The 16,130-nt window shown below is 37.6% G+C and overlaps 1 protein-coding gene across 1 annotated transcript in view; it reads left to right on the forward strand.

Annotated features, from left to right (window-relative positions):
• Positions 1-16,130, forward strand: part of WWC2 (WW and C2 domain containing 2) — a 93,498-nt gene that overhangs the window by 34,027 nt on the left and 43,341 nt on the right. Inside the window, exons 2-4 of the mRNA XM_041395839.1 lie at positions 979-1,088; positions 13,303-13,506; positions 14,478-14,554. Of these exons, the coding sequence (XP_041251773.1) occupies positions 979-1,088; positions 13,303-13,506; positions 14,478-14,554 (391 nt within the window). The remainder of the gene's footprint in view (positions 1-978; positions 1,089-13,302; positions 13,507-14,477; positions 14,555-16,130) is intronic.

A 16,130-nucleotide genomic window follows, 5' to 3' on the forward strand; every position in this document is an offset into this window, starting at 1 on the left:
GGTCAGGAGTTAATAAAGAAAAAATCCTGAAACATAAGAATTAGCTTTTTGTACAAATAGAATTTTAATGGTGAAATGAAAAAACAGTCTTAGGTGCTGAAACTTAATCAGCAGTGAGCAAAGGAGTGCTGCTTGTGTGTCCCACAAATTTCTCTTCTTCATTTCACTCTGTGGATTTTTTTTAAACTCTAGATATCTACTTAATCTTACTGTCACTGTGGCAACAATAAAAACTTAAATCTCGTTCTTTCTATTAAATATATCACTATGTTAGAGATGGCATTTACTTGTGGATTTATCAATAGGAAACTCAATACTAATTTTTTTTTTTTTTAATGGACCAAAAGATGATCATGTAAAGCTTTGCTCAGCCTTATTTGGAAAAAAGCCCATGTATTATATTTATCGGTCTAGTTCTTATAACAAATAGGTACTCTATTATTAAAGTGAAAAACTTTAATAGTCTGTCTTCCTGCAAAAGCAGCATGTGAACATCTAAGGCCCATTAAATGTTACTTGTAAAATGTCTACTGTGTGCACACTGCTGCTTGTTTTATTCAAGTGCAGGGATTGATAAGTGCTGCTAACTGCATCTTAAGTGGCTGTATTCTCTTTTCTGACTTTTTGTGGTCATTAGAAACAGTGATCTTGAAATCTTGTGCTCTCTTCACTGACTCGAGGTTGAAGTGTCCAGTTTTCCTGGGGACAAATAGGAATACAGATAATTTTTTTTTAAAAGCTTTGGTTGTTGTTGAGTTTTAGACTGTCAGATGTGAAGGGTGTTGCATTGGATTTTCACTTGAGTTCCTGTACTGAAAAATGTTTGCAATAATATGTTCTACTTTAAGAGGGAAAAAAACCTACTTTCTCCCTATTGTGTTTCTTCAGCTTCTGTCATAATAGAATTAGGAATTAATATGAATAACAGATATATGGAAGAGAGAAAAGTTATATCATTGAATTGTTTCCTTGCTGTAGGTTAACAAAGCCCTTGTCATTTGCGGATTGTGTTGGGGATGAATTGCCGTGGGGATGGGAAGCCGCGTATGATCCTCAGATTGGTGTATACTACATTGACCACATAAACCGTAAGTACTTTTTGGTTTGCCACGTTGGTTATAAAAGACAACTCATCTTGATTAGACTCAGAATTCTTGATTAAAATCAAAATGCTGGGGAGAATTTTCCCTTTGGTGTAACATTATTGGTTTATAAATGCTTACAAGAAAATCTGCTGGTACAAAATGGTGACATCTGTTTCTACATGTATTTCTAATTGAATGGTAATTATGTCTAAACCACGTAAAACCAGCAAAATGTGAAATACAATGCTATTTTGGCCTGCTGAAATGAATATATTCCTGAAAGAATTTCTATTTTTTCTTTATACATTTATTACTCCATATTGATATGTTTTTCTATTTTCCCAGAAATAGTCTTTAACAGCACAATAGCAAAGGTTTTATTTGAGATAAACACCTGAATCTAGGTAAATGCATCTGTGCTAGCAGTACCTATACTTACCTAAAAATTAGCAGTTATCTACAGCCATTTCAGATGCTTGAAGTTAGCAGAGGCAACTGCACCAGGTCAGTAGATGGCATGGGCAGTAAGAAACCAGTGGCCTTCTGAATGGCATCTCAAATGTATGGGCAAGTGAATCCACCCTGCCTTGTCTAAGCCACTTTTGCAGTCACAAGATCTCTAGTCAGTACAGTTAGTGTAATGTAAAATGTGATGTAGCTGACTGGTTGGCTGCTTTGCTGATGAGATGATTTAACCTCCTGTGGTTGGGTTGGACTAGAACTCTGATAACTAGAATGGGACATTAGATATTAGCTGTGCTTGTTAAGCACCTGCAGATAGACACCTAATATTGAACTTTCTCCCACGCAATAACCTCATTTGTGCTCTTAATTACAAAGCCTTGCTTTGCAATGAGAGTCCTCTGATCTTACATACAGTGTTAGACACTCATGAACTTTTAAACATGCAAGCATCCTTGGCTGAATTCAAAAGGTGAAGAAAGTAAAGGGTTTTCTTCTGAATCTAAATGCAATTATCAGCATAAACTTGTCTCTGACTTCTGCTTTGGCCAAAATTATAGGGCATACACCCATAAATTTTGAGAGCCAAGTTGTGTTTCTGGGTGTTTTGAGAGTGCTTTCAGATCACTGTGCTCTGATTGTGCTCTTTTTATTTCATGCATGTTCAAAATTTTTAATCAGTTCTAAAAACCTCTTGTAGTTTTGTTGCCTGTTTTTTTTTAAGAAAAAAAATTTAACTGCTTTCTTTACTCTTAAATGTTATTCCTGTGCATTGAAAGTGAATTCCTGAATATCAGGAGCTATTCATGGTTTGAAATTTTGATACACTTAAAGGTAGTTTCCATCCCTTATTTGTTCAGTAGTGCTCTTGATTCCTCTTATATTAATATATGTATTCCTTTGTGGCAACTTCTGCAAAACTTATTTTGTAAAGTGGTGTATTTTAGTTTTGTACACTGTATTTTGCACAGTGATTTGGTGAGAGTACTCTTCAGTTGCTGGGTGGTTAACTGCCTAAGAATCTTACAAGCAGGTGATTTGTTTGATGCACCACATAAGGAGATTATGACTTCTATTTCATCTGACCAGGGCACATGCAATGTTTTGATGCTATTGAAATCTCTGGTATGGAAGTCACTTGAAATGAGTGGAGAAAAGCCTTTCTAGAAAACAGGTTTTGTGTCTGCTTAGTACTTTATTAGTTTTGTAACAAGTCAGATGTGCTGAGTATGCTTTTGGATTTGAACTGTTAAAATTCCCTGTCAGGACAGTGGCTATGTTAGAACAAGGAAGACTCTTTTACTCTTTTGAAAGTGGTTTTGTTAATTCTCTCTGCTACTGGACAAAGAAGCCAAATGAGGGAGAAAAACTGTACCTACTGCTAGGAGGAAGAACAAATAGATAGATGCCTCAAAAACAGGTTGGATAAAGTAGAATTTCAGGACTCATAAATAGCAGCTTGAGGGATAGCACCTTGGGAAGAAATCTGCTCCCGTGTGTTAGGTAGGGAGAGGTGACTAATGATGCTTCATGTTCACTGCCGTCTGGCTGAATTTATTTCAGCAAAATGTTTGAGGGAAGGCCCACTGAGTCTCTCTTTTTGCATCCCATAATTAATTATTCTAAGCAACTTCTCTCTTGACTGTCCTTTTTCTCATTTGTTTTTCTGGTGTTGTTCCTACTGTGTGCCTCTCTACAAAGCTACATTTGATCCAATTGTGAAGTTTCAGGTTGTTCACAGGACTTGGATCAGTTTCATTGTGATGGCTCCAATTTTGTTATATTTCTCAAGCCAGCCTACTGAGCTATGGAGGAGCAAGTTGTTACTCATGGTTGTTCCCTCCTTTTCTGTAAAAATTTGGCGTTGATGTTAAGGGTGGAGTTTCCATTAATGAACAGATAGGTACTTGCTTCAGTGGATATTGAGAAAACTCCCCAGTAATTTAGAGAAAGCAATTGCACCTTTCAAAGTTCTAAAACTTCTACTGAATTTCTATTAAGTAATTTTTTTCAAAAATTATATAAATCAATAGGCATATTATTTTTTTCAAAATATTTTCCTCATCTGTGCAATTATTTGTCTTGATCTTTTTCCTTCCCTTCTTTCACATAAACCTGAGAAAAGTCTACTCTTCTGCAGAGGGCTAAGAGTTGTTTATGAGCAATCTGCAAATGTAGAACCATACCTCAGATTCTTCTAGTGTCAATATGTTTAAGGATAGTTTAGTTTTATTATAATCTCACATTTTCTATATTTAATTCTTTTTTTCGCCCCCAAATACAGTTTGGGTTTTTCAATAGCCTTAGAGCTTTCTCATGATCCTTTTGGATGATGTAACCCACTTTGAGAAGCACTGACTGAGGTCATTACTTTATGAATATATTACCCCAATTAGGAGTTTTAATGTGGTGCTTTCAGCTTCAAGGGAGACCAAATTACAGGCCATCTGGCAAGGCAGAACATGCATATGATCTGGGTAGCTAATACTGTAAGAACTTAAATACTTACCCTGTGCTTCAGCAGCACCCTTTGTTAGAGGATGACTGAAAGGGTATTATTTGGTGGGCAGGGCCTGAGGAATTTGTTTTCTGCAAGATCCTTATTACTGTGGTTTGGGAGAGCCCAAAGATTTTATGACTTATGCTGTTGACTCCTATAATCATTATAGCATACTTGTTCTCATGTGTTCATCTACTTCAGCTAATTTGCTAACATTTACTGATTTTGCTAAACAAGAGGGTTAGGAAAAGGCCATACTAAAAATAACACAACTATTGCTCCACTTTATTTCATATATCTGCAGGTGAAGTTATCACTTTCAAATTTTTTCCAATTCTTCTGTAGGGTTTTCCATATCAAGCATTAAGTGTCTGAGATGTAAACATTTATGTTCTTAGAGCTTGGATTTGCAAACAACTTTAAGCTGATATAATCTTTGAAAGTATTGGTCCTGCTCTATTGCTACCTCTGGCCTTTTGTTCTGTCTCTGCAATGTTTTTGCTTATACTGCCATGAACATTTGCATGGCCAGACAGTGAATCGGATCAGGGAGCTGATCCAAGTTAAAACTGATCTGGTATGGGGAAAAAAAAAAAAAAAAAGTTGCTATTTGTTCTCCTTTCCACACCTCTATTTATGCAAGCAAGAAAAGGAAGGTGACCTGGGATATGAATGAACAGTCAGGTGGAAGAGGTGGAGGATAGATACTTTTGATAGTAGCAGTGGTTAAAGGCATTTTGAAATTACACCCTTGAATTTTCATCTGTTCTCTGCCAGAAAGCAGTTTTGACTCTGAGGCTGTGACTTCCAGGTGCACTTCTCAGGTGGTGGTGGCAGCTGAAGTAGCAGCCATTGCTGTCAGTTCCTGTCCCCACATTGTGTCCACATGAGGATATGCAGTAAACATGGACAACAGGGAAGTGCTCTGCTTCCTGAGGTATGAGTTGTTTTCCACCTCCTCTCCCTTCCCCCAGCTTGCTCAGGTTTTCTGATCTGGATCAATCTATGCTATGTTTAGATGAACAGTTGTGGAAGTAATGGCAGAAAGAAAAGGAAACTGCTGGTTTGATGTGCATGGTCTAAAGGGATCCCCTACTGCGACAAGTTCTGCCTTGCCTTCAGCACCCTATCTCTTCCTAAATAACTTACCCCATTTACTTTCAATTCTTATCTTCTCAGATAAGTCTCAGGAATAACAAGGCAAATGGTTGTTTTCTTCATTGCATTGATCTAGTTAACTCATAAAACAAATACTCTGCTGTTAGTAATGTTTACTGGCAAAGGTAGCAGAATGGCAATGAGTGACGGCGTTTAAAAGACAATGATAAGAAGGAGTAGTTTTTCCTAGCCCTGCACCATTTCAGACCATCATATCGCTTTCTTTTTGCCAGTTTATACTTTGTATCCAATATGATGATTCTTCTTCCTGAACTCAACCCAGCACTTTTCTTCAAAATGGAGTTGGACAACTCTGCTTCTACACCTCCTCCCTACTTAATTTTAACAGTCCCTTTTGAAAGCATGAATATATCTTTCCCAGAAACATCCTTCTATCACTGTTTCATCCACAATGAAAAGGAAAATTGAGTCAGTGATGCTAAAAAAAAAAAAAAAAGGTGAAGAGGAAAGGCTAGCTGTTTACACTGTTTCACACAGTATGATGTTTTAACTATAAGAGTTCTATTTCTTGTTGTAATCTTAAAGGTTTTCATGCTAGTTTATGCTTGTACAACTGTTTTATCTAACATAGGGACTTCTGTGGACAGACTGCTCCAGCCTGGAAGTCTAGTACATCTGCATCTATGAAAGTAGGCCAGATTGATTTTCAGAAAAGGAAGAATCTGAAAATCCCACCATGAGTCTGTAATTACCGATAGCTTGAGGGAGTCAAATGGTGTATCATCACAAATGTGCCCTGTTTGTTCCCATGACATACCACCATCTTCTAAGCAAGTGGTAGCATGCAATCAGTTGTGAAGACTCTTTGCTGTCAGCAAATGCACATGGCAGAAACCCAAGTGTGATATGTCTTACCCTAAATCTTTTTTGTAGGTATTTTCTCTGCATTCTGGCTGTAGGAACAGATTAGAGTAATCTGGTGCATGCTGGCCACAGAAGGAGGGCTCAAGTAACAAAGGCTCTGGATACAAAATGGTTTTACCTGCTGGCATTTATGTAAAGATCATACTTGCATCTTTTTCTTATGTCTTTGTTCTGCTAGCCTTAGCAGCAGAACATTACCTGCTTGCTTGATAATGTAGAACAAACTCCTCAGAGTTTCTACTGCATTTCACTGTGAAATATATCAACATATTCTGCCCCATATCTAGAGGAAACTAATAGGAAAAATCTTTGAATTAATCTTTTTCAGAAAACTGCTCATACTTGGAGAGTATAGCTGGAAAAAGTTCTAATTTTCTCTCATTGCCCAAATTCAAACACAAAATTATTTAATGGAAAAGTGAAGAAAATGTTTGGAAGAGAGGGGTCACTTGTTGTGTGAATGTTTGATGGCAAGAAACAAACTGTATAGAGGTCAGTTTTGAACATAGTCTAAATAATCTAGTTTTCATCTATGTCTCTCTTTAGAACCCATATTCCATTTAATTATATGATAGAATGTGATTTTCTTTGGGTATCCAGCATGTGTTAGATCATTTTTAATACGTCATCTTTTTGGCTTGCATGGTCTCACTGAAACTGCTGTCTCTGTAATGTGCAATTCTTTATTTTAATGTACCTATTGAACAAAAATGTCAGTATGAAATGACACAATATTTACTTGTGAAACCTTCCACAAATTTTTGAGCACAAATTGCTTTTATTGTTGTTTGAGTTTGAATTGCAAGTATTTTAAAAAGCAGGGGGGAAAGAAAGGAATAAGGAAAAAATTCAGAAAGCATTTGCCATGCAAACAATAAAGTACATTTCTTAAGACAGTCTAGTAACACTTGGTTATTCTCCCTGAAACTAGCAAACGTACTGGAGGATTGAAAGCCAGTTTGTTTATTAAGTAATGTGGGATATACCTAATGTTGTTGATAAAATTGCTTTCATCAACCACCACTTAGCCAACTTGTACTATCCTGTGGTAGCTGGTATCCAACAACATTTTTCCTCTTCTGATATTGTATGTCAAAGGGTTGTTCTTGGTTTTGTTGTGCTGTCTTGAGACATTTTTGTGCAAGTTAGCGTTAAAATCTTGATTCTCTTTTGCTGTGCCCGGCCCTAATTTGGTTTTCCTGCAGTCCTTAACCAAGGGCTTGCCCTCAGCGTGCAGTAGGATGCTTTGAAGGCATCTCCTTCTCAAACCACCATGGAATAGGATGTAATCCTGCCAAAGCAAAGTTATTGAGGACTGTTGAAAACCCAATCTGTATTTAGCTTGTACGCTTTCTTCAGCAGCTGGGTTCAGCAGCAGTTCCAGTGATGAGGGATCCTGAATGTAGTCAGCTGTTGGGTTTAGCGGTTTGAGGTCTGGACAACTCCCTTGAAGGTGGGGTTTCTTTGGCTGGAAGGGATAGTCCTGCAATTAATTATGAAAGATAAAGTCAGGTGTAGTGGAGTTATCTTTCCATCACTTACTGTTTCAGGCAGGGAAATTGCCACCTTGACACAGGGTATCGAGCTGAACCATGACATGGAGCAGTAGTTCTGCACCAGTCACAGCTGCCCTTTTCAGGGCTCAGCCACTGCAGTTCTGTTGCCTCCTGTCTGGCAGTCCAGGTTTCCAGGTTTGGGAATATTCCTGTAAGTTATTATATGAGGGAGAAGGTACACAGTATTGATGAGCAGACCCATATTTAAGAATGCAGTGTATTACTAGATCTGTAAGTAGGCTTACTGTTACCTGAAAAAGATCTTTCCCCAGCTGGGTTGTTCTTCCTGCTTTGTACTGGCTCACTGGACCTTTGATACCATGTCACAACTCACCTAACATGCTAGCACATGATGTGTCTCCCTTTGTGTCATCTTCTAGAGACAGGTAGTGTTTGGGTGGGCTTATTACATCAGATTGACTGTGCTGGATTGAGTACCAGACTGCGTAGAGAGAACATGTGAATGTCTAATGGTGGGGACTGTGGTTTGAGGTGACATGGTAGAAACCATCACTGACAAAAAAGAGAGCTATTACACAGCTCCAGCTGTGGCATGCAACTCTACCCTGTTCTTCTTCCTACAGATCTTAGGTCTCTGGTCCTCATTTCTTCCAGGTCAGCTAATTTCCCTTGGGATAGCCTCCTTTCTGAGATGGTGATTCTGCAACAGTTACAAACTGAAATAATATGGGCATATGTTTAAACATCTGAGAGTTCTCTCTTCAGAGTGAAAAGTCTCCTCTTGGTGTGTATGTGCCCTCCTCAAGTAGCAATCTAGCATATCTGGCTTGTTTTTTTAGAGGGACCTCTGGAGTGTATTTGTTCTCTAACTGTGTTGCCTGAATGCAAATGTCTCTTACTGAACACAACTTACATGTGAGTTGTTCAAGAGCCAGTCAATGCTATTATTTTGTTTGGCAAGAGGAGATGTTGGAAAACTATTGCTTCCACATATTGTTAATCCTGTAGTAAAATGTCCAATTCTCTTATGTCTAGCAGTGGGGCGTCAGGGAGCCATTCCCTTCCCAGTGGGATTTTCTAGTGGGATTGTAATTCCATTTATTTTAGGGAAATAAGATCTACTGCTGATAAAGTAATAGTTTCCTTCTGTATAAGTAGACTGTAAAAATTTGGCAGTACTTCTTGCTAGCAGACAAGAATGTAACGTGAAAATACCTAATTAAAAAAAAAATTGGCATGCCCGACTCTCAACTGTATCCAATGTATAATATATGTCCTATGTATAATTACAAAGACATGCATAACATTGCTGCCCTTGAACCATGCTCTTGCCAAAAGAACAAACAAAACTTCCAAGACATAAAGTCAGTGATGACATTTTGATTTGAATTATTGTTCTGGCCAGATTTTTTTTTTCCCTGGGTTTAAGTGCATCAAACTTTGCTGGCAGTGAGCCAGGAAGAGTACATTTCATGAACAGCAGTGATTAAAGCCAGCACAGCTTCCTCTTCTATGTTACAGGGCTGTGATCATTTCAGTGACAGGAACATCCTTGGGTGGAGCGTGCCATCCTGCCATTTGTGTGGTTCCACTGGGTGAGACCACAGAATTTCCCCCAGAGTGTGTAATCACTCAGATCTTTAAAAATAGGAGAAAATAAACTGCTTGTTTATTGGGGTATTTTAATAAATTTCTTAACTATGCACTTGCAGTAATTTGTTTCAAGTTTAATTAATCTGTTTTAAATTAAACTATCTTAATAGAATTGAGTAATTTTGCTTTGCAAGAATCTTTGCTCACGTGATGCTGAATCCAGGTCAAATTAGGAATAAGTAACCTAAGTATTATGCACACTGCCATCCTCTTCATTCTGTTACTATGGATTGTTATTTTTGTATTGTGATTGGACAGAGGAAGTTGATATACACAATTGTTTTTTTAGTCAGGTTGTGGTCTTCATAGAGCCTGATGAAGTCTACTTGTTTAAAGATCCATTTGAAGTAGATTCCTTTAGTTCATGCCTAAGTTTATTCAGAAAATGTTTGAGAGGCCCTGCCAAGCGGAGGTGGTTTGTTCATTTTCCACTGTTGATAATTGAAGTCCAGTATGCATTTTCTAGAACATTTTCAGATGCAGCTCTACAGCTCTGTCTAGTGTTCATCACCAATCCTTACTCCTCACCTGAGGAGCAGAAATAACATCTCCCCATCTGCCCAGCTGGCATTATTTGTATCTGCTGCAGACAGGGTTATAGGGCATCCTGTTGCAGTCTCCAGTGGGAGCATTTATCTGCCTTAGAAAAGAAATGAGATCTCCCTACTTTATTTTACATTAGCTATTGAATAATAAGGGAAGAAAAAAGTTTAGATGTTCTTTGTGGTTTAAATCTCACTCTGGTGAGCATGAAAGGCTTCACAGCTCATTTTCAAATGTTCAGGAAACTTTTCCCTCAGTTACTTGCATGTAACTATCCCAATAATATTCTTGTGTGTACAAGTTTGACCTTAGCAGCAGGTGCTTGAAAAATTCTTGTTCAAGGAAAAAAATCCTTATCTTTTCTGAGGCTTTACTCTGAGAAGTATAAATATTTGTTTTTGAAAGAGCGCTCCTTTAAAAAAAATTATCGGCTCTTGGAAGGTATATGTGCTCAAATGGACATACTTTTCAGTGCTACATTTCAAAATGTAGTGCTACAGAAACAGAAATATCATCCATAGTTCTGTTTTGGGGTTTTTTTTCCACTATGGAGTAAGCCTACTGATGAAAATAGAGATAACTGAAAAGTATGGATAACAAACATATGGTGCTGTTACACAGGCACATGTTTTTAGAAATGTGTATACATACATATATATATATATATATATATATAGATATGTTTATGAACAACTTGCCAGAAAAGAGATATGCTTTTTTGGGTTTTCTAATTTATACTATTTTAGAAGAGTACAGAGTAAAATTCTTCAGAGTCTTCTCTGTTTGGTAAAAGTTGAGTAACAATTCTAGGATAATCATTCCATACTGCTTTGCTTTTTCCATGGTAATGTATTTTCACAACTGAGCATTTGTTCCAGAATAAATACATGCAGTTAGAATTGAATGACAGTAATTTGACCAGCCAATGTACTTACACATACAAATATCCAAACGTTGGTATGCTGAAGTTAGTGTGCAGTTTTTTAAATGCAGGGTCACCTTTAACTCATTTATGACTGTCAGTATAAAATTTGCTAGCTCATATCATCACAGTATTGTTTTGTACTTGCAGCTTGGAGATGCAAAAAGGAAATGTTTGTATTTGTCAGCAATAGAAAATAATGTGCTGTTGATCAGCTTTGTCCTTCTCTTGCAGTCACAAGGACAGGGCATCTGTAGGCCACGTTTTAGAACTCTGCGGGTTACATTTGGTCTTTGGGCTGCATGTTGAGCAATCCTCACTTAAAACCTACAAAGCAATTACCTACAACATGCTCAAAGATGAGACCTTCCAATCTTGTAAGATTATTTGGTGTCTGCTGGTTGCACTCTTAAAACACAATCACATCATTACATTCATCTAAAAAACCACCATAACTGCATTTATCGTATTTGATCATTGACCCGTGAGAATTCTGCTTCATGCTCTTCAACCTGCTTCACAAAAAAGGACAACTCTGGAAACCAGCACTTCTTATCTTGTGTAAATAACTGTGAATGTGCAGTGTGTTAAAGCACAACAACAATAAGTGGGCACAGATAGGAACATGTGTTGACCATTTGGGAGAGAAAAGGTATTGATTTGCTTCTTTGTGTGCCCAGTATCTTTGTGTAAAAGAGCAGGTGGCTATAAACACGGATGTGTGTGTATGTGTGTCTGTAGCTGTAGTTAGATTTTTTTGAGAGAGTGTTCCTGTTGGGGTTATTGGAAAACCAACTGGGTATAAAGCTTTTCTGCTTTAATCTTTTATGCACCACACTTGGGTTTATGTGGGTTATTCTCTCTATGTATTCATTGTGCACATCCAAGAAATGCCTTTCCCAAGTAGAGATGTCACATTTGTAAATGGTAGAGGGAGTGTGTTTATGTATTTAATTGTTTTTAAATGCATCAGTGGTTCCATAGAGATTGTCAGTTTAGGATTCCATGGGGTTTGTTTTATGGGATGCTGCTTTTTCTTTGTATGTCTTTCTGTTATTGCAATGTTAACAAGAGAAAATGCTTTTGAAAAACTGGTAGTTAGTCACTATTAGAAATTGTTATTAACCACATCATGTCTTTATCAGCTTTTGCTGTTACAAAATATGTTTTCTTACATGGAGTTGAAAGAGTCCCTTCTCCCAAGAGTGCACTTCAGCCACAGTTTAGAGCAATCACGTTGGTTCGACTGCAGTTCTTTTTTCTCTCCACATCTTCAGCCATTTGTTCCCATTTTCCCCCCTGCATTGATTCCCACAGAAAAGCAATTCAGAGGACTAAAGTGGCAGAAATCTAACCCAGAGAACAAATGTACCTCCTAATTTTGCAGAAAAATTCTGAAGCGAATACTTTGCACTTAAATTTTTTGGTACTGAATGTTACTTTTTGTCTCTGTAAATCTATGCAGATTTACAGTATGTAACTTAGGAAGAGTGGTGCACATTTGCATTTAGATTTCAGACTTTTCATGGCTATGTCTTATGAGAATATTTTTGTACTTAGTACAGCTTTAAAGGAAGAATATTCATCATACAGCTTCAAAAAGTGCTGACCTAAGTCAGGAAGTATTGATAAGTTTGAACATTTAACCATATATAATCTTTGTATGTTTGCATTAGAAATAAAATCTTAAAATCTTCAGTTAGATTGATCTTATGTCACATCTCTGTTATGTCTGATCCTCTTGTCTATGTCTCATATGCAAGTCTGTGTTGTGTGTGGCTGCTGGACTTAAAATGTTACCTGAAGCCCTTTGTAAATTCAAGGCCTGTTCCAGCCTACTCATTTTTGTTACCTGAGGAGTCAGTGAAAAGGAGGCACCTGAAAAAAATGGTTTGGTCCCACATATCTTGGACACCTGTCTTTGAGAGACAGAAGTGCCCTCTGAGGGCAGCCCTGTCTGTCTGTCTGCTGGTCATAAAAGACAGTTGTGTGTTGGATCAGATGTCTAGCAGGCATAGGGATAGACTTAGGTGAGGTGAGCTGGAGAGTTAATGATCTATTAGTTCAGTTACAGGGGGAAAGATAAAATTGTTTTTATAGAGCAAAAGAAGAGAGATAACCACTAAAAGCATGAATAACATATGGCTGTAAAAAATAATGAAGTGGGGAGGAAGAGAGTTGAAAAATTGTAATAGCTAAGATTGCTTTTTGCTTTTGTTCAGAAATGCATTGTTTAAGATGTCATTGAAAGACTTTGTTGATGCTATTATTTCCAAATACTCTGATGCAAAAGATATTTTCTTTTTGAGTTTTAGGATGTTGCTAATACAAGGTTGACAACGTGAATGATCTGCATAAGCATTTGTCTATTTTTCTCTAATTTCTAATTTTGCAACTGATCCCTTGAATTTTGTTTCTTACACTGTGGTGGCAGAGGAAGTGAAGCATCTGCATAGTAACCAAAGGCAAACTGTGGTTTAGACTGCTTTAACTGTGAGTTACAGGCAAAGAAGCAACTTTAGTTGTCAGTGGGTTTCAGCAGAGGTCTCTTTAAATCGTTTCTTTTTCTCCTATAAGAAACAACACAAATAGAAGATCCCAGGAAACAATGGCGGCAAGAACAAGAGAGAATGTTAAAAGATTACCTTACAATAGCCCAGGATGCTCTCACTACCCAGAAGGAACTGTACCAGGTGAAGGAACAGAGACTAGCACTTGCACTGGATGAGTATGTACGGTTGAATGGTGCCTACAAAGAAAAATCAAGCTCTCGTACAAGCTGTAAGTACAGAGTAGAATACAGTGTAACTTCTTTGATCTCTGCCTTGCAGGGGATCCTGTTTCTCTTTAGGATAAGTTTTCAAGGTTTGCTAGGACCACCTTGTACCCTGGCATTTTTAGAGTTAGCATCCCTACGTTATTTATTTATTTAAGATACAGATATTCTGCTGGAGAGAATCCTCTCTGATACAATTGAACTCCATTGAGCCATGATTTACAGCAGTTGGCTCTGAAATGTATTTTGTCATGCAGTTTTGTCATGCAGACAAAATTTTGCCAAATCTGCATTCAGGGTGAGTAGGATCTCTTGCCTTCCTGGCTGCCTGCTGAAGTGACCCTTCATTGACAGGCACTTTCAGTAGACCAAGAAGGGAATGTGTTGCTGATTTATAGGAAGAGCAGACAGTAATTTTGTAGTCTGTGTGCTGTGACCAGGGGTGCAGTATAGATACAGGCTGTTGTCCTGGGCAGGGAATCAGACATGGAAAAGCACTGTCAGAGGCCAAACACCTCTGTTAGCAGTAGTGTGTGAAAGGAGCATGTACATCTGTGGAAGAACTGAGTGCCAGATCTCTGAGACTTCTAAATAAATATTCTGCTTTCCTGAGATCTCCTTAGAAATTACAGCTTTCAGGAAGAAAGTGATTACAGGATGGCTCAGGTAGAAGAATACAAACAGGGAGCAAGAAATAGGAAGTCAGGGAGAATGAGGATAAGTATTAAGGATCCTGGGATAAGTAAAAGAAGACAAATACCATATAGTGGTGGAGGGGAAAAAGGGGAGATTTTTGATTATTCGGTAGTTATTTCCATGCTGCAATGATGACTACTCTCTAAAAGGCTAGCTTTTAAAGCATTTATGGTTTTGAGCACATTGTAGGGTTTTGATCAATGTGGATTCATCAAGGAAGGAACTAATCAGTGATCTAAAAGTACTTAAATATTTGTCTTTTTTATCTTTTTTTAAAAAGTGTTTTCAGGCTCTTCATCAAGCACAAAGTATGACCCTGACATTCTGAAGGCTGAAATCTCCACTACAAGATTAAGGGTGAGAGTCCTTAACTTATGTTCATTTGGATTCAGTATGCGAAGTTTATGATTATAGAATAAGCATAGCTTGAACTAGCAGATGTATCTTCTACCTTGGTACTGAAACCTCCTAATTTTCTAATTAGATACCATTCAGACATTTAAAATTAATTTTAAAAGCTGTCTCTGGTACTTTCAGATAACACTTTTTTGGGAAATGTTGACAGATATTCTAATTAGATGTAGGTTTAAATAAATATGATAATTATTATCAATTTTATGCCTTTGTTTTCTAAAGGAAGAGTAAAAATAGGAAAGTAGTAGGCTAAGGTGAGCTGCAGCTAGACGACTGTTTTTACACAATCTTTCTTCTCTGAGAAATGCATCATTAGCTGCTTGAACTGCCTCAGAAATTTGTTGTTTTGAAAAATTCTTTTCAATAATGGTGCGAAACCCCTCTGTTATGTCAAAATGGAACAGTTCAGATCAAGGATGAAAGTCAGTGTTTGGATTTTGAAATTGTTAATGAACACAAATCCATTATTTGGTCAGCTGTGTTCAGTACAGTCAGTAACAAACTCCATATAAAGAACTTCCATTCACAGGTTAGTCCGTAGTGAATTTATCTTGAATAGGGAAGAAATGGTGTGGAAGACATTTAAAATATCTATATGGATTTCATTTATTTCAGCTGTGGCATATAATGCTTTATGCATAGCCTAAACTTTCTGTAGTTAATAGTGAAAAAAATTACACCAAAGCCTGAGTGTTAAGAAGATAGCTCCTTACAGCACAGTTCTTCCATGCGGGCTGAAATGCAGACTCCATGGGAGCAGAAGCAGCACAAGACAGCATTTACTCAGCTCTTCTTTTGCCCTCTCCTGGTTTGGGCACAGAGCAGCACTCACAGAAGCCTCAGAGAATAACATCCTCCTTCACCTGCAGTAAGAGTTGTGATTAGGAATCTAAACAATTTATGTCTGAAAGAAACTGTGGAATAGCTCATTAAACTTTTAAAACCCAGTATAAATCAGTGATGGAGTGCACTCTAAAACTCATGTTTGGATGTTGCCCTTCTGACTACACCTGTTTATCCTTACCAATCTCAATTTGTAGTCCCTTATCCATTAAGGAAAAGGGATGGTGATCAGTAAGAGAACTTATTCAAATGCTGGAGGTGAGAAGGAAAATTGTGTAAGCTTAGTAGGGGGAATCAAAGGCAGTAAGGACCTTTTCAGGAACAAGAAAGAAGAAACAAGGCAATAGCTTCATTCCAAAATGAGTGGAGCAGTAACAGGTGTTTCCTTTGGCAAGGCAATCACCAGTATATTTAGGAAATGGACAGTGTTGTTGAAGAACTAAACATGACAAAATTTAAATATAGTCATCTACTTGTCATGAGGGGAAAATTCAGGCATGGTCCTGTGCTCACTTTTTGCCATTAGCATTGACTGCAGATCTACAAATTGCTCACCAAGGTGAGAGTCAGATATGTTTATCACTCTTTAGAGGTGCTTTCCTCTCTTCATTGTTTCTTGGAGCCAAGCAGCCTAATATCCTTCTGGTTCCTGATTTATTGGCATTGCATAGTCCTC

Source organism: Onychostruthus taczanowskii, unplaced genomic scaffold (assembly GCF_017590055.1).
Source record: "Onychostruthus taczanowskii isolate IOZ18803 unplaced genomic scaffold, ASM1759005v1 scaffold12, whole genome shotgun sequence".
NCBI lineage: Eukaryota > Metazoa > Chordata > Aves > Passeriformes > Passeridae > Onychostruthus > Onychostruthus taczanowskii.